At 48.5% G+C, this 21,713-nt stretch overlaps 1 protein-coding gene across 1 annotated transcript in view; it reads left to right on the forward strand.

Annotated features, from left to right (window-relative positions):
- HGD (homogentisate 1,2-dioxygenase) overlaps positions 1-20,091 on the forward strand; it is a 27,382-nt gene extending 7,291 nt beyond the window's left edge. The window contains exons 3-14 of the mRNA XM_010136749.1: positions 749-837; positions 2,542-2,647; positions 6,372-6,431; positions 6,907-6,998; positions 7,654-7,688; positions 8,875-8,954; positions 9,083-9,182; positions 13,592-13,716; positions 14,319-14,423; positions 15,604-15,730; positions 18,928-19,109; positions 19,723-20,091. Coding sequence (XP_010135051.1) covers positions 749-837; positions 2,542-2,647; positions 6,372-6,431; positions 6,907-6,998; positions 7,654-7,688; positions 8,875-8,954; positions 9,083-9,182; positions 13,592-13,716; positions 14,319-14,423; positions 15,604-15,730; positions 18,928-19,109; positions 19,723-19,854 — 1,233 coding nt within the window. The 3' untranslated portion in view covers positions 19,855-20,091. The remainder of the gene's footprint in view (positions 1-748; positions 838-2,541; positions 2,648-6,371; positions 6,432-6,906; positions 6,999-7,653; positions 7,689-8,874; positions 8,955-9,082; positions 9,183-13,591; positions 13,717-14,318; positions 14,424-15,603; positions 15,731-18,927; positions 19,110-19,722) is intronic.
- The last annotated feature ends 1,622 nt before the right edge of the window (positions 20,092-21,713 follow it).

The raw sequence follows: 21,713 nt of genomic DNA on the forward strand, positions 1-21,713 counted from the left end.
GCTGAACCCAGGCTTGTTGTACCGTGGCTCTGCAAAGGGCAGTGCCCCCTTTGTGCTCCAGAGGAGGACTGGCACTCTGCAGAAGCCCTGCGGGAAGGGAAAGGCTCGCACGCAGGTCGCTCCCGCTCCTGGGCAGCAGACAGCACTGGCAGGAGGAAGCAGAGCACCAAGGAAACGCCTGCTCTGGGCACCCCTCCCCTGGGCAGAGGGCAGGAGGAGAAGGGGGCTGTTACTGTGGGGGAGAGAAGAAGCAAAGGTGCAGCTGCTGTGAATCTTTTATCAGCTCTCTGGAAAGCCAGACAGACACGATGCTCTGGGACAACTCCTCTGAATACTTGTTCTCAGAAAGAAAAACGGTGCATAATAATGGTCTGGTTTGCAGTCTGCAGGTGCTGGGAATAGCCCCCTTTTCCCTGACGCTCCTCTTGCTGGCCCTACCGAGCACTGCCTCTTGCAGCTTGCTCTAGCAGCAGGCATGTTGCCTCAATGGCTGTCATGACTTCCTAAGGCACTTGTGTGGCCTCTTGCTTGTGGGAATGGGGTTTGGGGTCTGGCTGGTACCTGCAGGCCACCCAGCCTCACAGGAGCAAGCAGATACCACTACCGGGGCTGATGCATGCTCAGGAGCACAGTCCACCCCATGAACCTGGGCTGCCGGGCACCCGCCACGGTGCTTTTCCAGGGGCTCCAGAGCTAGACTCTGTGCCACTGCTTCTCACACCTTGTTTTTCTTTCTCCTCCTATCCAGAATAACCCCCAGGTCTGCCCATATGGCCTGTATGCTGAACAGCTCTCGGGCTCTGCCTTCACCTGTCCCCGGCCCACGAACAAGCGAAGGTACCGTGACCCCCCGCAGCGGGTGGGTGATGTGGGGTGCCTGGGGAGAGCATTGGGGAGTGATGGAGAGGCTGACTCTGCGACACTAGCGCTTTCTGAGAGCACAGGCGGGTGAAAAATCTCTACTGCGCACTGGTAGCGGGGCAAGAGCAGAAAACCACAGGAGAGGAAAGACTTTGGTGGAGCACGTGTTATGAAAATGCTGAGAAGGGGGATGTTGGGGTAGGAAAGAAAGTGGTTTTCTAAGCAAAGTGAGGAAGGGGAGGATATGTTCGCAGGGCCAGATGATCCCGAGCAGATTGTGTGTGCTGTGTGAAATAACCTTGGGGTCTCAACCATGATGTTACTGCAAAAACATCACGGCTGCAACTGACCCTGGTAAGCACCTGATGGACAGTGTCAAAATCAAGCCTCTGAGCAGACTCTTTACTCTTCCTGAGGGATGATCCTGGCTGGCCAGCGCTGGTGAGGTGCTAGCTCAGGCTGAACCCGTGTGGGGCTGGCCAGGGGCTCAGGCCAAGCGCCAGGCACCCAGCACGTTGCTTACCGCCTCGTGTTCCCAACAGTGCTGGGGACAGCTTGTTCCAGCTGGCAGAAAACATCCTGGAGCTCTGTCCCCGTCATCACGCTCTGGCCATGACCAGATTGCACAAGATGGGTTTCTCATTTTGCTTCTCCCACGGTTGCTTTTCTGCCTCTTCTGTTGTTCGTTGAAATGAAAGGCAAATGCATTACCTGAGAGCTCTGCTCTCCGGGCTAGTGCCAACTCGTGGTGTGAGTGGGAAAGGGATGAATCATTGTTTGCTGCATGAAGATGTCCTTGATGGAGATTTTCCAGCTCTCAAGGGAGAGCTCCCTCCTCCCCTCTCCCACCCACCCAAACTGCAACCACCGCTGTTAACACATCAAAGGCGATGGCAGCCCTGCCCAGCTCAGGCTTTCCTGATTACCTCTGCTCTCCTGCCTGATTACAAGCCCAGCTTTGAGCTTGGCTGTGCCTATGTGCACGGCATGTGGATGCCAACCATGGCCACCAAAGCGGCAAAGGCGGCAGGGACTGCAGCCGCAGCCACAGCAGGCAGCAAGGAGGGAGGGACACAGTCCCAAGCAGTGATGGAGGTATGGGGGACCTCCCACAGCAGTAGAGAGCATCATCCCACATAAAACTCTGGTCTTCTCTGCATGGGCTCCTTGGTGTTCCTACGGGCATAGGATGCTACCTTCAATGACCCATCCAAATTCAGATACTGGTGTGTCTTTCTGTCTCCTGAAAGCTCCTCTGTACTTTCAGTTGGATTCTGTGCTCATCCCTCTCTTGTATGAGCTGCTTAGAAGCTGTGTTTAAATAGCCTTTTTTTCCATCTCAGAGATTGCTGTATTTCAGCCACAGATAAAGCTGTGTCTATTTTTTATACACACGTGTACGTGTGTGTGTGTATGTACAACATATGTAACTATATGTAAACACACATATAGGCGTTTACCTACATATAACAGTCTATTTTTGTATTCAGAGACTATAACAAAAAGCCACCTCTCTGGAATTCTCTGGTTGTGAGCTAGTGTTTGACGTTTAGTACACCTTTTGGTCCACTTGCCACCAATATAAATGTTATTCATGCCTTCAGGAGCTTAATCAGCTGGAAGCCACCCAGAGGGTTTAACCTTTTCCCCAGGCTAATCCAGGTCTTTTCCTCTTTGTAGCTGGCTGTATCGGATCCTGCCTTCAGTCTGCCACAAACCCTTCAAACCCCTCGAGGAGGGCCACTTGACACACAACTGGGATGAAGTTGAGCCTGACCCCAACCAGGTAACGATGCTGTAAAGAGCCCTGGTCCTGCCAGGAGGACAGTCAAATATTAAGCTAACAGGGGTGCAAAGGTGCTAAGCTGCAAGAGGTCTGAAGAGAGCTGTTGGGAGCTGGGCTTTGGCCAACATAGGAGCTGGGTCCTGGCTGCCACCCATTATTCCTTACTAATGGGTCATCCAAGGAAGGTTGCTCGTGCTGCTTGCCAGCACGGCCTCATTGTCACAGGGTTTGATCTGTGCTGCCTAGTATCTCCCTTAGGGGCTCCTGTTGGCCACCTCTCAGGCTGCTCTCTTTTCCTTTTCAGTGCCCCCTGTCAAAGGCTCATCACGCCCCAGCCCAGCAGGCAAAGCAGCAGCATGTCTCTGCCATCCATCTCCTCCTTCCCCACACTTTCAGAGAGGCTATTGGCTGCTAGCCCGTTTCTCTGCAGCCCTCATGGGAAATTAAGCTTCATTCTGGAGAGTCACATAGAGACATGGCATTTGTCTTCCTCTTTTGCAGCCTTGCCATCATCTTTAATAATGATTTCTCCCCTGCCAACCACAGAACATTGGGCTTTGCTAATCTGACTCTCCCTTCCTGCTGTTCTCCTCTCAGCATAATCTCATGGTCATCAGTTTCTACTCCTCTCAGGTTTTGCCCTTTGATGTATCATCCTTAGCTAATTTCCAGCCTCCCAGCAGCCTTGCCATTTGTCTAAATACTCTCCCAGTTCTGCTGGAATATGTTTTCCAGCCACTGACCAAGGAGCGGTGACAGGCTTGTATTCACATGCCTTTGGTGCTCTGTCCCTGATGAAGCTCCAGTGACTTCTGCTACCGCCTCATCCATTCCGGATGCCCTTTTGCTGCCCATGTCTTCCATTATGGTTATTTATGATTACAGTAATTCCAAGATGCCAAGCTCTTAAGCATCTCAAGCCGTTCACATGTAGTACATCTTTCACCTAAGAGAACAGCAACGAAGATCCTGCCCATTCTCTCTCTCTCACTGCTTTCAATGGCAGTCATCAAACCCAGAGGGGTTATTTCCTAGCAGTAAGTGGGAGCAATTTTCCTGCTTGCTTTCTCATCCTTTCTGAAGCAGGTCCAGAGATCAGGTTCAGTTTGTTGGACAAAACCTTCTCTTCTCTGCAGTGCTTTGCGGTTTGTCCAGATCACTTAAGGAGCTTTCCCAGTCTACATCCATCTAAAAGGATGGCCATATGGAGGCACCTTATGCTAAGCCCATTGAACTCAATAGGAAATATTATCATTTAACTTTGCCCAAAGACAATGGCAGACTTATAAAAGGCACAGGGGACAAAACAGAAAAGGGGACAAAGGTGCTGAAAAAATATGGGGTGGCATCCATGTGAGAAATGCTGAAACAGAAGAAAGCACTCCAGCCTGGAACAGAGATGAGCAAAGGAAGCTATGATTGAGAGGCAGGGAGAAAACCAATACCAATAAAAAATTCACATTAAAAAAAACAAAACGTAACATAAACTGTGGAACTTCTTGCCAGAGGGTGCAGCTGGATTCAAAAACGATCAGACAAACTGTGGGGAGACAAATCCTATAAGGTAATAGTAAGAACAGAGCTGCCATATCTCAGAAGGCTCTTGGATCATACAGCAGGGAAACAACACTAGAAGCTTTCCCATTGTAAGCACCTGCAGCTGGCTGCCACTGCTGTCTTGGACTTCTTTTCTGGCTCTGGACACTCATTCTTCTCTCCTTGCGCTGGTGAAACCCAAATGCAGCAGAGATGTGCCAGACAAAGGGCACACAGAGCCAGGCAGTGGCCTTGCAGTTTGTGAGCGTTTTGGAGGGGAGGGTTCAGACACCATTTTAAGTTGTGAACAATGGGCTGGATGGCAAAACAATTTCCCACTCTCCTTGTCCCACAGGAATGACAACTGTGGAGGCATCCACAAGGACCACAGTGAAAATAAAGCTGTTATGCAAGAACGACACTATACTTATTACTTCATCTGTAGATTTACTGCCATCTCCCATATTTCTCAATGAGAATATTTGCTTGCCTCTGTCAGTATTTCCCAACGTTTTCTGTCAACTGGGTCCCAATTCTCAACCCTGAAGGCTTGAAACAATCGTTAGAGGAACAGTTCACACTGAGATGCCACTGCTGGCCTTCACAGGTGCCATAAAATGAACAGGAGCCAATGGGTGGCAGCAGGCTCTGGAGCACCTTCTGCCGTGCTTTGCATTGGCTCTGGTCCACGTCTGGAATACTGTCTTGGAGAGCAAAGGCAAACGTGCTTTAAAGAAGACTGAAAGCAAAGACTGATATTCAGCACTACCTTACTGGCTTCTGTGTGAAGTGTTGATACCACGCAAGGGTCACGTCTGGTCTGCTGGTTGTTGTGTTTGGTCTCTCCGTCCAGAATACACAGATTCTCCAGCAGCCTCTTCCCCCCTGCCAGCACCCTAACAGCGTGACCCAGCACAGAGCCACCCAGGTCTCCTGGGGAGGAAAATGTGCCTCTGCCCAGCAGTGAGTGAGATGGGAGGAGGAAGGGAGGAGGCATGGATCCAACCCAGGCAACCCAGGGCTGCTGTGAGGCTGTAGTGGTGGGAGGCCCTTGGGAAGCAGCTGGCTTTGGAGGGCAGAGTGTAGAGGGCCAATCTGCGGAGCCAGGCCAGGAGCGTAGCTGATAAACCAGCGAGGAGCCCCTGCTTCATCCAGCTTTACTGGGTGCAGTTGCCTGTTTCCTCCCGAGGCTAGTTGTCCAGGAGAACCTGACAAATTCCCTGGGCACTGACAGTTTGATTTAGGTTTGGAAAACTTCCTTGAGGCCTGGAGGAATTTAATATCTTCGTACCCTTTTCCAATTCAGCTGAAATTTCACATAGTTCAAAATTTTTGAGAGCAGCAGGCACAGATACAGTCCCGTAAATTTTATTTTCTCAGGACACCAGCCTAAGAACATGTCAAGAACTGCCAGGTCAGGCAGCTAAAAGTAAGAAAATGTTCTCATGGATGCTCAGGGTCACAGGCGCTTTCACCTGTGGTCAAGTGTATTTATTGATGCAGGGGATAATTCTGATAGATGGCCATGTCAACATCCTCATAGTTTTGGGTGTTTGGGTTGGTCTGCACTGAACCCCCCACAGTGAGGGACTCTCAGCCACAGCACCTCATTCCCAAGAGCTGCAAAAACCCTTAACATGTGAGCGGTAATAAATACTTTGGACTCCTCCGGCGCTTTCTGCCTGAGGATCTTGACAGGCTCTGCAAGAAGTAATTAGTGCTGCTCACAGCTTCCACTCATGCAGGTAGTGATATTTCTGCTTCTGATGTGGGGAAAATGAGGTGGAGCAAGCAGGAGTGTTATGCTTGGGCCATGGAGGGAGTGGATCAGCACAGAGTGGAGCAAGGGGCCACGACAATTTGGCTGAGGAAACTGGCTCATCTGAATTTCTTTGCTCTCAGCAGTGTTGTTAGCAGTAGAGTACGAGACAGCTTTTAAATAGGACTGGTGTTTTAACCTTGGCACTACACAGGCCTGCCAATTACTTTACAAAATAATTATTAAAAACGAAAAAAAAGCTCTGTAAATCAAAAGAAACCTGTAAACCAAATTAAGCAAGGCAAAGCAGAAAAAGAAAACTACCTCAGCTAGCAGAGGGCAGAGAAGAAGGGGAGGGACAGGGGTCCGCTTTCTTTTGAATTGCCACTGTTTGCATTATAACCTTGCTTTTTGTTTGCTGCAATCCAGCTGCGATGGAAACCTTTTGAGATCCCAAAAGCCCCTCAGAACAAGCTGGACTTTGTGAGCGTAAGTTGAGGGGGCCAAGGTATCTGGGCATCCTCCATCTCTATTCCTACTCGGGGTAGCGGGGCACATGGGATGCTCCGCACTGGTCTAACAGCAGCAGTTTTGACACTGCTGGGCTTGCAGAGCACCTGTGGGCAGGGAGACAAACCCAGATTGTGATGATCTGACGGTGGGTTTTATTTTCCTCATTGCCTTTCAAGGAGCTCTTAAAAAACAAAAAGCCACAGCCCCCAGCTGTCCTGTGTCCCTGGGCTGGAAAACACCAGCTTATATGGATTTCTAACACACCCTTAATATATATTAAAGAAAATCCAACATGTTTGGCAAAAAGCCACACATAGTAAGGCTGGTAGCAGTATGAGAAGAGGGGAGAGGAGATGAACCCCAGCAAGTGGGAGGGATGAGGGGAGGAAAGGGTGCTGGTCTCTGCCCTGCTGCCCGCTGCTCACTCCTGATGCTTTGAGTTTACCCGCAGGGACTGCACACCCTGTGTGGTGCTGGTGAGCCCAGAGGACGCAATGGCATCGCCGTCCATATTTTTGTCTGCAACAGCTCCATGCTCGACAGGTCAGTGACTGCTGTGTCGGGGGCTCAGGCTGCCCCAGGCTGGCTGCCTGCATCTGCCCTTCTGTTGCCGCTGTGCTCAAGTTGCTGTCTCCGTGCCCCTGTGTTCCTGTGTGCACAGGCAAAGGTGTTCACGGTGTCCATGACAGGTGTTTGTGAAGCAGGTTGTGCTCCATGGCCAAGCACTGGGGGAGTGGTTGGGGAGCCACCCAGAGGAGAAGAGAGCGGGGCATGGGGATGCAGTAAGAGGGGATGTATTGTATCCAGGAGCTCTCATCTCAGCGACCAGAGCTGCTCCTCAGAGGCCAATACGCACACAGCCTCTGACGGGCTTTGCTACCCCCCGCAGGGGCTCATAGGGGAAGTCAGCCCCACACGCCAGTTTACAACACCTGATGCACCCATGGCCACAAAGGCAGGGATCTGGCAGAAGTCCGAGGACACCCTGCTTTCAGGCTGGGCACATTAAACCTCTCTGCCTTCCCTAAGCCAGCCAGTAGACTGCATTTGCTGACCTGCAAATAGCGTTTCTGGTGCCAAAGGGGAGACCTCTGCCACACCAGTTTCACAGCTCTAAAATTCCCCGGCTGTGGTCATGGCACGTACAAGTGTCTGGGGTTTACTGCACCTTGACCTTCCTGTTCTCCTTTTTCCTTAGATGCCTTTATAATTCAGACGGTGATTTCCTGATTGGTGAGTTGATGCTTTGTCTTTCCCTTTTCACCATGAGTGCCTGCCTGGGTTACCACCTGTCTGCCTCTTGAGCCTGAGGCCCTACAGCCCAGATTTGGAGGAGAGGGTTGGCTTCAGCATCACGCCATCCAGATTTGGTTGTCTGGCACCAGCTGGGCTGTTGGTCGCGTGGCACTGCTCCTGAGCAGTTCAGAGAGTGCACCTCTGTGCCAGACCTCAGCTTCAGTTTAGAGCAACAACACAGCTTCCTCGGCGTGGTGCTCAAGGTTCATTTCCCAGTGCACCTCCCATTGGTATTAGGCACACCACAGGCAGAGGTTTTCTGGAAAACAAAAACCTCGGGATTTCTGAACAGCTTACAGCTAGGTGCCTTCATTGCTTCAGTCCGAGAGTATTTGGCATGGCAGCTTAGCTTCTACGCTCTGCCAGCCTCAGGCAACCAGGCTGCTGCAATGAGTGTTGAGGTTGGCACGTAAAGTGCCTACATGCTGAAAAATATTCTAAGCGGTATCAGAAGTCTGATATTTGCTTGTATCTTTCTTGAGCGAGGAACCGAAATGCCTTCAGGTCACCAACAAAATCATTTCTCCTATCAAATAGCTATTAAATTGTTTTCACTCACCTCCCTCACTACCATGAAGTAAAATTGCCAGGGCAGGTTTTGTAAATCTGCCAGTTTTTCAAGTCAAAATGTGAGCTCTCCTGCACCAGGGCAGTCACGGAAAATACTGCAGATGATAGTGAAGCATTGCTCCTTGCCTCAGGAAGCAGGGAGAATTAGTTATTTTCAGACATCTCACACTGCCGGTCATGACAGGGATGGGTACACAGTCCATTTTATATGAAGATCACGAGACAGAAAAGTATGACCCTGAATATATCAAGTCCCATTTATTTGTACTGTGGCACAAATGCTACATCAAGAGACCACGAGGTGATGGATGGCGTAACCACACACAGTTACCTGCTGTGACATGAGGGCCACGGGGCTGATCTGGAAGCTCTCCCTCCAGTGCAGGCACCTCTGCTGCAAGACCCTGCGTGGGAGAGGGAACCTGGTCCACTGTGAAACAAAGTCAAAAAAGGGCCCATTGCTCTTTCTTGGAGCCTGGGTGCACTTGGGGGACAGAGAAGGTGGCAACCACCATGCTGCTTCACCTCCTCTACTTGCATTTTGTTTCCACAGTGCCCCAGCAAGGGAAACTGCTCATCACAACCGAGTTTGGGAAAATGCTAGTGGAGCCCAATGAAATCTGCGTCATCCAGGTAAGGGCTGACTGTGCCTTGCCTGTGGCTCCAGCCCAGCATTGCAGCAATCCAGCTCCTGCATTCAGCTGTTCGTGGTTTGCCAGGAAAGTCCTGGGAGAATCCTAGTATCGTGCTTTATTTTCCAGCAAGGAATGCGTTTCAGTGTGGAGGTGTTTGGAGAGACCAGAGGCTACATCCTGGAGGTATACGGAGCACACTTTGAGCTGCCTGACCTGGGACCCATCGGTAACAGTCGCTTGTCACACCTACAGTGAATTTCACAGGGACAAGCACGAATTGCAAGACCCAGTCCATCCTTTTATATCCTTTGTAATACACCTTCCCATGCACACGTTCCTTCACAAAGATGCTTTCCACCCCAGCACCGTTACTTTCCAGCAGAACAAGAGTTCCTCAAAAGAAGTGTGACAGGCCAGTCATCCTGAGATTCCCCTGGCAGTGAAGGGACCGTTTGCCTCCCACCTTCTTTTTCACTTTCTCAGTTTTCTTCTGGTCTAGGAGTCCCTGTCTGCTGACTCTGAATCTGTTTCTACCGAAAGAAACTCAAAAGGCCATCGTCAGTGATGCCTCTTACTTACAGATATGGCATAAACTGGAGTGACAGGAGTGAATTTACCTCGTAAAAGGAAAGGCAGATTTCGGAGGCAACAGATATTCTTGAAGCTCCATTTTAATCAAGAGGATTTTTCCCCCCGCCTCCATTAACAGAGACATCTTAAAACTCTAGAGCCTAGAGTGCCTTAGTGTCAGAAGCTGTTCCTCTTGAAGAATCAGAAATCAATAAAATGAGCAGCACAGGACTCGAGTCAGCAACAAATTCATATCTCTGTGTTCTGCTGCCAGAGTGGATCTACCTTCCCTGAGCACAGGTCTAGCTCTCATAAATCACAGCTCCTCTCTGCCAGCTGCCTCCTGGTCTGTGCAGCGTCGCAGATTGCGAAGGCACAGCCTCCTCCTGGCATGACAAAGATATTGCAAGCGTGCAGAGCATCTGAAACTCCACTGTCCCTCCTGTGATTTCCCAGCCAGCTTTCTGGAGCTGCTCAGGATATTTCACCTTCCTTATCCCTGCAGCACTTGCCTCCAAACTTTTCTTGCTGAGAAAAACACATCCTGGTTACTGGTACTAAGATTGTCTCAGGCAAGGAAAGTGAAACTTCCTTTGTAACAGCTAAAGTGACTACAAAAACTGGTACCAATACTCCTCCTCTTTCAAATGAGTGTTTTGGGGTTGGTTGTTTTTCATTTTAGGATGGGTTGTGGGTTTTTCCCCACTAGACTGGGCTTGTTTTATAGCTGTCAATGAGATCTGAAAGACAAAATCACAGAATCACAGAATCATCTGGTTGGAAGAGACCTTTAAAATCATTGAGTCCAGCTGTTCACCCTGCACTGCCAGGGTCCCTAAACCATGACCCTCAGCGCCACATCTACACGTCTGTTAAACACTTCCAGGGATGGGGACTCCACCAGCTCCCTGGGAAGACTTTTGTTCCAGTGCTTCACAACCCTTTAAGTGAAGAATTTTTTCCTAATAGCCAACCTAAACCTCACCTGGCGCAACCTGAGGCCATTTCCACTAGTCCTGTCACTTGTCACGTGAGAGAAGAGACCAACCCCCACCTCTCTACAACCTTCTTCCCTCAGCCTCCTCTTCTCCAGGCTAAACAACCCCAGTTCCCTCAGCCGCTTCTTATAGGACTTGTTCTCCAGACCCTTCATGAGCCTCGTTGCCCTTCCCTGGGCACGTTCCAGCACCTCAATGTCCTTCTTGAAGTGAGGAGCTCAAAACTGTACACGGTATTGAAGGTGTGACATCACTGGTGCCACTACAGGGGGACAATCACTTCCCTGCTCCTGCTGGCCACACTAGTGCTGATACAAGCCAGGATGCTGTTGGCCTTCTTGGCCACCTGGGCACACAGCTGGCTCATCTTCAGCCGTCTGTCCACCAACACCCCCAGGTTCTTTTCTGCTGGGCAGCTTTTCCAGCCACTCTTCCCCAAGCCTGTAGCGGTGCAGGGGGTTGTGACCCAAGTGCAGGACCCAGCACTTGGCCTTGTTGAACCTCACACCATTGGCCTTGGCCTATTGATTCAACCTGTGCAGAACCTTCTGTTGAGTCCTCCTACCCCCAACCAGATCAACACTCTCACCCAACGTGCTGTCACCTGCAAACTTACTGAGGGATCTTACTCTTGAAGAAAACAGGCCGCAATACTGAGCCCTGGAGAACACCACTTGTGACCAGACATCAACTGGATTTGGTTGTAAACTCCATTTACTACATCTCCTTCCAGCAAAGAGTATGCTCAATGTATCACAAAAACCTTTGTCCTCCCGCTTCCTGTCTTGTGCTCTGATCAAATTCCATCTCCAAGTAGATCCTTCGAGAATAAAGAATAAAACAGAGAATAAATAATAAAACAGGATCTGCATAGGCATGAAATAGCATGAGGGCATGAACTCATCCTCTTTATCCAGGCTAGAGTCAATACCCACAGATACAGAAGATGTGGGGAAGTCTGGCCTCTGCACAGACATTCTGCTGTTGCTATAAACCTGCGGCTTCCATGACAAAATCATGACATCCCGAAGCATAGTAAACATTACATTTTTCTGAGCTAAGCTGTCTGAGGTAAATCAGTGTGTGGATGGGGTGGAAGAATATGTTCCTGATCACTGTCTTAACACTGCCCTGTGTCTTAGGATATTTCATGTATCAGCTGTTACCCATCTTGCTTTTCAAAACCTGTCCCTTCACCTTCCAACCCTGAAGTCAACAGAGACAGAGTTTTTTGCTCTTGCCTTCTGGCTGCTTCTCAGCACCAGACTCTGCACCTCTATCACTATGATTTGTCACCTTATTTTTATTCATTACTTGGTTTTGCAACTCTGACCTCCATTCCACCATACACATAAATCGAAAACCCCTAACCCATATACATGGTTAAAGTAGAAATATATATAAAGATGGTAAAATCCAAAAAGCTGTCTCATTAGCTAACCTCGAGTCAACTGGTACCTCCCCTGTTAGCCAAGACTGCTGATAAGTGATGGAAAGTGGCTTGGTGAGCACTTCTGCCAGCTCCCTCAGAATTTTTGGGTGGATCCCATCTGGCCCCATAGATGTGCATATCTGTTCACTTACTGTTTCTTCTTGGATTATGGGGGCTTAATTCCACTCTCCATCCCTACCTTCTGGTTCAAGAGGCTGAGCACTCAGTGAGTTGACCTTACCATTAAGGACTGAGGCAAAGAAGGCTTTCAGTACTTCAGCCTTTTCCTCATCCTGAGTGACTACGTTTTCCCCTGCATCCAACAAAGGATGGAGATTCTCCTTAGCCCTCCTTTTGCTGTTGATGTATTTACAGAAATATTTTTTGTCGTCCCTTATAGTGGCCAGACTTGAAGTAAACTGGGTGATATCAGTCAGTAACAAGCAGGCGTGGCCCATCTGCCTTCAGCGGGCCTTTGCAAACATCTCATGGCCATAGTGAAACTGAAGCTGTTTGTTCCTGTAGTGCACAACCAGGCAATCTCCAGCTATTTAACGGGACCTTGCTTGAGCATCTCTCCTGTATGACATGCTGGGCACATCTCTCTCTGCAATGAGCCTACAGTGATTTTTCAGCAGCTTTCCTTTCAGCCAGCTGAGGTTACCTGCCTTCACCCACTTCTTGTGCTCTGTGCCTTGTCCTCTTGACTATTCACATTGTTGCCCCAGCCTGTTTATAACAAGTTTTCCCATTAGCTGGGTTTTCAGTCACTGTTGGAGTGAGTTTGGAGGGCTTTATTTTGGTGTCTAGAAGGTAGGAATCTATTATAAAAAAGAAAAATGAATGCACCTTCCTGTAAACCTTTCCAGGAGGTGGTAATCATAAAAGTTCCTACTCTCACCACCTACCTTCCTTCCCCTCAGAGACCAAGCTCCTTTGTATTTCAGTCTCACTCTATTCTAACTTCACTTTTCACTTGAAAAAAATGACAGCTGGAGAAAAGCACTGAGTGTTAAACCTTAGCAGCAGGTAGTAATGTCTGCATTTTTATCCAAAAAATTTAAAACCGCTTCGTAACAATGATACTAAAGAGAAAAAGAATACTTCAGCACCCGTATGATGCTGGTTTTGAAAATGCACTCCTCACGCTCACCAACCCCTCAGTATGCCTAGAGCCTGTAGGTATCACTAGCTCTTATTTTATTACTCTTTTGGCAAGCATTCAGAAATGTATTTGGTCCTCTCATGACATGCCTTGTAACTTCGGTGTGGCTAAGTGTCCAACCAGCAGGATGTCCAGGAACACAGAGGAATTCACTCTCCATTTTTTTTTTTGCTCAGTTCCTAGTGTTACATGCCTTTAATTGAGCAGGGCATAGTAATCTTGTTCAGAAGGGAACTGGGGGAGACCTGTGTTAATCGCATGAGAGAAGCATGGACTTAAATGCTAGGATGTACTACAATTACCCACTTGTAGGAGCACGAGAAGAACACAACTATTTTGGGTTTCACAGTGAGCCAAGAAGCAGTAAGGTAATTCAAAATGCAGAAGGACACCCACAAAGCCAGGAAATTGTGCCAGCCTCTCGCTTGCAGCTTGCCCAAAGAGCTCTATCATCTCTCTTTCTTCCACAGGAGCCAACGGCCTGGCCAACCCACGAGATTTCTTGGTGCCCGTTGCGTGGTATGAGGACCGCCAAGTGCCAGGGGGCTATACGGTGATCAGCAAGTACCAGGGCAAGCTGTTCGCAGCCCAGCAGGTGAGGATGCCCTGGGAGAACAGGTAACGCTGAAGTGTCGCGGTAATTGCCGGTGCATGGCCCAGGATATGCAACTTTGTAGCATACCCATAGTCTCTGAAGGTCCTGCTGGGTTAGGTGGAGCAGGACTGAGCCCTTGCCTTGTTGGGTCATTCAGCTTCCCATTTGAGGCTCCTCAGTCCAGGAAAAAGCATTTGTGAAGACTTGGTTGGACCAAACACTCAGCAAAGGTCTTTGCCTCACTGTTTCCATACATTTATAGTGACAGAGTAGAAAAGAGTACTTGGAGCTGCTGTGAAAAATCAGGATTCCCTTACCAGAGAGCCAGTGTTGCAGCTGGCCGTGTTCAAGCACTGACTGATCACTCAAAAGCTCTCAGAGACTAAACTCTGGAGGGAGAGCTGAGGCTCACCATGGGGAAATCATCATGAGGAAAAACATGTCCTCGCAATGTTGGACTGTGCCTAAAGGGCTTTATGCTCCACCTTGCTGATACACCTCTCACCAGCACTAAACTCATTTTTTAATTTGAGAAAGACCAGTGTACCTGCAGCAAGTTGGAAGTTTGTGTATGGTAACCCTCTGTCTCTTTGCTTTGGTAGAATTTCTCTCCCTTCAATGTTGTAGCCTGGCATGGGAACTACACACCATACAAATACCATCTGGAAAAATTCATGGTCATTAACGCCGTCGCTTTTGACCATGCGGTAAGTTCTGGAGCTGGGCAAGGCAGAGCAATGCTTCGTGGATTCTGTACCATCCTAACTCATCCTGAGCTCCAGGGGCTCAGTGCCTGTTAAAAAAAATATGTGGTGCTCTAAGAAACAGTGTGAAATCTCATGCGCTGCTTTCCCTGGGCCCAAACCAAGCTCTGGTGGAGAAAGACAACTTCCTTCCTGGTACAAAGACATAACTGGAAGTTGACTGGCATCTTAAACAGCTTTACACAGTTTAGCACAGGATTTCTGCACCCTGGAGGAGAGATGAACACTGAAACAAACACACACCTTGCAACTCAGCAAAAAGACTTTTGCTTCAAATTTTCGCCTTGTTTTATTTCTTGCAATTGCACAGATTCTTCCCCTGGTTCCTCTGAGCCCAGCACTGAAATTTGTTTGAAGAGTTGGCAGCTTTCATTGCGTGATTTCTAAATCTTATGGAAAAAACCTGAAGCCAAAACTAATGTGAGCAGCTCTTCTAAAAAGGAAACTAACCCAGTGGGAGAGGTGCCCGCAGTGATGCCATCTCTTGGTGCTGCTTCTGCAAGTGGGTGTGCAAGAAGACTGGAGCATTTTTAGCGAGACAACCAGCAGAAAGTATTGTTTAACCTCCAGAAAAACCTTCCAGGAGAAGGATGGTTTGGGGATCAAAGCTCAGAAAATCACTTTACTGGACTAGAGACTCAAAAAATCCTTGGAGCAAGCCACAGTTACTCTGCACTTTGTCTTCCCTGTTTGTAAAGAGGGCTGTGAGGCTGGGTGCCTCCATCAGGACGTTCTGTCCTCCATAACGGGCTAAGGCAGAGATATGGTTTAGTGGTAGGAGGAGTGCTGCTGGAATTACAGTACCACATCTTGTGGGGCTGTCCCTCCCCTGCATCTCTGCTGATGGCTCTGAGGGCATCATTGCTGGGCCAGCAAAGGCTCCCTAAGACCGCCTAAAGGAAGAACCATCCGGTCCCATCTCTTGCCCTCCATGTTCAGCATGGAATCAAGATGTTGGGTGCTGTCACACGGGGTCACAAATCTCACCCAAACCACCAGGCACAGATGGTAAAAATGTTTTGGCAAGGGAGAGGCTGTATTGGTCCGGTTTACTGGCAGGATGACCCGAGCAGACAGCTCTGAGTCCTGCTCTGTTTCATGCTTTTTGCTTTGTTTTTTTCAGGATCCTTCTATCTTCACTGTCCTGACAGCCAAGTCAACCCGTCCTGGAGTGGCACTGGCTGATTTTGTCATATTCCCCCCACGATGGGGGGTAGCTAACAACACCTTCCGGCCACCATACTACCACCGTACGTCTGCTCTTTGTTGGTTGTGCTTGAGTACAGGACTGCAGAGAAAAAACAAGCCTCCATTTATTTGAGAGTACAAGCTGGGAAGAAGCAGTCTGATTTGTTGTCCTTGGCAGAGTTAGAGTCAGCTTTTTGGAGTCAGTAAGACCTCCTTGGAAACGGAACAAAACCAAAGATGTTCCTATTTAGAGCATCTCAGGAAAACTCAGAGGTGATGGGCTGGTTGGGTCTGCATAGACAGATGTGTCTGTACTCAAGGGGCTTCTACCGAGACAAGGTACATATTGAACTCGGCACTGCACAACTGCATCAGAAATTGTCCTGTCATCCAGCCATGAATTACTTAATGTCTCATTAGAGAACATAGACAAACAGGAGAAAGGAAAACATGATAGCACAGGTGGTGAGGAGCACAGCAGGATGTAGAGGTGCCCAATGTCACCACAGAGTGAGATCAGAGTTACTGCAGAGGAGTGAAATGGCTTTCCTGAGCACTTCTTCACCACCTGCACAACCTCTGGCATTTAAGAAGCCAGAGATCAGGAACTGGGCTCCTTCTCAGCCAGAGAGTTAAGTGATGTTTTGGGGATTTGGCTACCATCACCAGAGATGCTGGAAATCGAGTTCCCCACATGGGATTGCCCTTCCAGGGTGGGGATGAGGCACCTGCTCTGTGGGACTGAGAGGAAAAGCTTGCTCACCTTACACCTCTTTCTGTCAACAGCTAAAAGACCCCACCTCAGAAGCTACCAAGGTCACACTGTGGTCCACTCGAAGTGCTGTTTGGCTATCTGCACCCTTACTAACCACAGTTTAACAGCCAGATCCTCCTGCTACTTAGACATATTTCCAAGTGTCTTGGGGGCTGGCAGAATTAGTGGCACTTGCAAGCACAGTAGGCAGCTATGCCACCATCTGAATAAATCCTACAGGCAAAGTCTTGCCCCGTCATTCTGCTTTCATTCACAGTAATGAGTGTGACATGGCTGGGAGAGTACCAAGTCACTTTTATTAGACCCTAAGAGGTGAGACATTGCCAGTTTACCACGATTAAGTTGCTGTGCATCGGCAGAGCTGTGCTAACTTTCCACAAACATGTGTTGAATGACGTGAACTTGTTCAACCTTGCTTCATCTATGGTAAAAGATAGTTGCAATAACTCTCATTCTCTCATCCTTGTTGTGAGGTAAGAGCATGCATGCAGACAGCTACCACAGCTACTCACTTGACCACGGTACCTTGGCCAGAGGTTGAGTACTAAATTCGTAACGAGCAGGTTGGTTGTCTACTCTAGCCCAGACATGGAGGGGAAGAGCTTGAGTAGGCAAGGCAACAGTCAATTATCAAGACACCGCATACATTAGTTGCCTCTGAAATTAGTGTAGCGATGAGAACATTGTACCGTTGAGAGAGGTGTAACAGGACAGAGCAACTCTGAGGTAGGTGTAGCACAGGTTCAGTGCTGCTGAACTCTCCGCATATTTTTCAAGAAGCCTTGTTCTTTTTCTAGAAATTCCATTGCCCCCTCTTCTCAGGTGCAGTGGAAACCCTGTGTTCAGACAATTTTGGTGCACTCAGTCACGGTTTTTATCTTGCCTTAGCTTCACCCCAAGTGAATACACCAATGGTGGTCCAAAAATGTCTCACTTTAACAGACACCTCTAGACATCATAACATTTTCACATGCAAAGGTGGCTGTACAGCTCATACATGCTGACTTCTCTTGGTCACCTTTCCACATCCCCGGAGGCTGTGAATTACTCCTAGAGTCTTTGGACCACAGGTTAAAAAAGGTGTCTGATGCAGCTTTTATAGCACATACTGCATCTGTGTTTGGGAGAGTACTTGTGTTATTGGTTCTTTAGATTAGGCAGGACCTAATACCTAATGGCCACTAAGGGATTTTAACTTCACAATATCCTGCTTGGAGAGGACACTGCTGCTTTACGGACAGGGAATGGAGGCACACCTAAGTTGATGGGGGTCATGTAGGAGATCTGCAAAGGAGTAAAGAACTGACTCGGCTCATCTCTTAAGTCCCAATCTGGTTTCCTACTCACCCACTCATTCTTCCTAAGTGAGGAGTCCTATTGCAGATGTGTTGGCAATCCAGCTGTTAGGGTCTGTGCAGCAGTCTGAGTGCACCAAGCACAGTACACGAGTGAGTTCAACAAAAAGCCTGTAAAAATCCATTCTTACATGAGATAGTGACATCTTGGGATGAAAATTAATGAGTGTTTGCATACACATATAGGCCAGCTCTGCTTTGAGCTGAACTAGTTTTGTTGTTAAATATATTAGACCCTGGATTGTACTTAACAAAGACCGAGCTAGTGGTTAAAAAGGGCTATATATAACAAAAGCATGTCCTGGTTTTGCAAGAACTGACTGCTAAGCAGAAAGTGGCCATGTTGTTTAGTCACATCAGGCCAACCAAAGCTGAAAGCTTGGGATGGCAGCTGTTAAAGCAGTTCCCTTACAGGGAGAATAACTCAGGAAGCACAGAATGATTAGACATAGTCATTCTTACCAAAGTTAGTGGGATATTACTCCAGTTTCAGAGGGTCTTCTTAAACTATTCTTCCTTGGGGAAGCACAGAATTTGGCTCCATGTCTTTGGGCGTACAGTGGCTCTTGAGATAAAGGTAGGTAATTTACTAATCAAAACCATAAGGTTTTGAAGTGCCTGGCTAGACTGGAGATGATATAAGACTATTGAACAAAATTATTTCAAGATGATAACCTGGGGCAACAGACCAGGCTCTCTCACCGGCCAGGCATTTTGCACCTCAGTGCCTGTAACACAGGGACAATTATACTGAACTTTCTTTCCAGTGCTTTAAGATCTTTTTTCCAAGACTGTAAATATCCGGTTACACCATGCAGTCCACATGCAGGTGTAGTACTCACACAGCTCAAGGTGGTAGGAAAAGCACAGGTCTACCAACATCAATGCAACTTCGTTAGGGAGCTCTCTCTCTGAATCCAGATAATTAAGAGTGGAATAAACCCTATACAGCTTTACAAGCACCTCCTGTAGGATCCCCGATGTCCTCTCATGTGACACCCTGCTTAGGAACCTCCAATCCACCCTGTGCCTGGCCCAGATTAGCTTGTGGGTTTCAAGAAGCTCACAGCCCAGCTGTGATGCCTCCCAATCACGCTGCATTGCAACCTCTTCTCTATGTCTCCTGCAGGGAACTGCATGAGTGAGTTCATGGGGCTCATCAAAGGCTACTACGAAGCAAAGGAGGAAGGCTTCCAGCCTGGAGGGGCCAGCTTGCACAGCATGATGACTCCTCATGGACCAGATGCTGACTGTTTTGAGAAGGCGAGCAAAGCCAAGCTGGAGCCTGAGAGGGTTGCAGAAGGGACCATGGTAAGGAGTCAAGGGAGCTAGCAAGATTTTGAATGCAGCATGGCACAATGCTGCTGTGCCACTCTCAAAGTACAGCCTAGCTTCTTGCTGGCAAGTTGGAAAAGTATTTGGACCAAATTGCTGCAGCATTCACCTCCCTAACTGATCAGCACCAGGAGTTCCTTCCCCCGGAGACATATGATGCCAGGCACCTTTGATCATCTGCCCACATAAATTTGTTGCCTGAGTCAGAAGTTGGGAATTTTCACACTGATTAATTTAATATTTTGTCTTAGCCTATGGACAAAGAAGCGAAACCCCTGACCGTCCTCCTTTCTCCAACTACTAAAATCTGACCACAGTCATCATCAATAGACCTTGAACTAGAGCTTTTGGAACAATCTGGCTTTCCTGGGCATGCAGAGAGTCCGGAGTCACTCCTGAGACCTGGTTAATACAAGCATTGCAACGCCAGCTCTGAGGAGTTTTCTCCTTCTGCATTGATCAGGCTGGAAGCAGAACTAGGCAGTGCTGGACTCTGCGTACAACTCCTGTTAGTGCTAATGTAGAGCCTCCTTGCCTGGATTTGAACTCTTCCTCTCCTGCTCTAACCCACCTTCCCTCTTCCCAACAGGCCTTCATGTTCGAATCATCCCTCAGTCTCGCTGTCACCAAATGGGGCCTCCAGACCTCCAACCGCCTAGATAAAAGCTACTACAAGTGCTGGGAACCTCTGAAAAGCCATTTCAACCCTAAGTGCAAGTAGAGAGGTATTTGTTGCTTGCAATATGTGAGTGAAGGCAGGGAAATCCAGCATACGTCCAGGTGGTGACACAGTCAGCTCAGACAACACAGAGGGCTCCCGCACAGAATGGCGTTTCCAGCAGCAGCCAAGCCATGAAAATGATCATCCCTAGGTAACTTGGGAAATGCAGTAAAACCCTACCATATTCTTACCTTTCAAGCATCCAATTAAAGCCTTCCTGGTGACACGATGAAGCTGAAGTACTTGTGTGGCTCTCACCATGAGCAGCTAGTGTGAATGCTGTACCTTGTGCAGACACGAAGCGACAGCCAGCCCCTAAAGGGCCTCCTGAAAGTACAGCCCAGTATGTCTTTCACAGGGAGATGCTAGGGATCAACAAAGCATTTTACGCTGCCTGTAGGGGAAGAGCTTTATGAACAGAGCTGAAGGCCCTACTAGACCTAAGCCTCCTGTTAGTGCAGGCCACTTGAACCTGCTGATCCGTGGAGGGCTGCCAAGGAGAGTCTTGACTGTCAGAAAGCAGACTGCAAATTAGAAAAAGTTGGAGAATGCAAAGCTCTTCACTGTTAAGTGAGGTAAAGTTTCCCTTCTAAGCCCACGCTCTGGCCATCCCTCAACATCGACCTGTTCACCAGCACTGGACAAATTCTCTCCCTAGTTAAGTGCCAATTTGCAGCATAGCAAATGTGAAAGGGCTTGTCTGGGCAGCCCAGGCATTTGCTCCTGGGAAGGTACCTGGAAGAAATCTCAGGTGTGGACATCATCACGGAGCACCCCAAAAATTAAGCCTTACACCCAGGTGGAGAGTTCCACAGGTTTGAGGCAGAAAGCAAAGCCTCAAGTAGGGTGGGAACCAGGAGCACAGCCCAGGCACCCCAAACCTTGGGCCTGCACTTGCGCACGTTCCCACGTGAAACACTTACTGAGCTCGGAGCTGTAATCAGCAGGATCTGTGTTTCTTACTTCCAAAGAGAAACAATCCTCGTTTCCAAAAGAGAAGAAAACGTACAGCTGCGACACCTAGCTTCGGTCAGTTACATCCATCATCGGTTTTGGATCTGCACCAGATCCTTCGTGAAAAAAAAGCACCAGCTTTGAGCAAAGTATTACATTATAAAATCTGCAGGGAGATGTTTACTCTAGAACAGCCAGCTCAGAAAAGGACGTTCAGGAGAATCAATTTGCCAGAGAAGCTGATTTAATCAGACTGACCCAGGGATAAATAAGGTCTAAATGTTTCACAGGCAGACAGAAAAAGCTTGATTTCTGTTTGGGACCTAAACTATCACCCAGTGACCTGCAAACATGAGTTTCCTTTGCTGTAGACTCATCACTGAAGCAGACTCAGGTGGTAACACATCAGTCAAGGATAAAAATCCGCAAGGCACATCCACTCTCCTGTCCCCACCACACATTTCTGAAGGGAAACTTTCCTTTCCTTCCTCTACACACCCAGCACCACTGCCTCAAACCACCAACCCCACCTCCAGTAGCACAGCACTTTCACTCCTTGTAAGAAAACAGCTTGGAGAGTTCTGCAAATAAGAGAGAAAAGTAGGACAGCCTTTCCCCAAGCACCACACTCAAATCTGCAGGGATGTAGCATGAGACACTCCCATCTGCAAAGGAAAGGGCTGTGGCAGGTGCCGTGAGCATCAATCCCAGGCTGGCCTAAAAGACTGGAGGCAGTGCCCATCCCAAACCATTTGCTCCGCTGGCTTGAGACAAATACAGCTGCAAGGGAGGATTTACATGTGTGGCAACTGAAGTTCCAATTAGCTGAGGAAATGGGTCCTGGGAGATCAAATTGGTTTGTGGCAGCAGGAAGAGAGTTAATTTAGCATGCTCAGACAAGCAAT

Source organism: Buceros rhinoceros, unplaced genomic scaffold (assembly GCF_000710305.1).
Source record: "Buceros rhinoceros silvestris isolate BGI_N320 unplaced genomic scaffold, ASM71030v1 scaffold12195, whole genome shotgun sequence".
Classification (NCBI taxonomy): Eukaryota; Metazoa; Chordata; class Aves; order Bucerotiformes; family Bucerotidae; genus Buceros; species Buceros rhinoceros.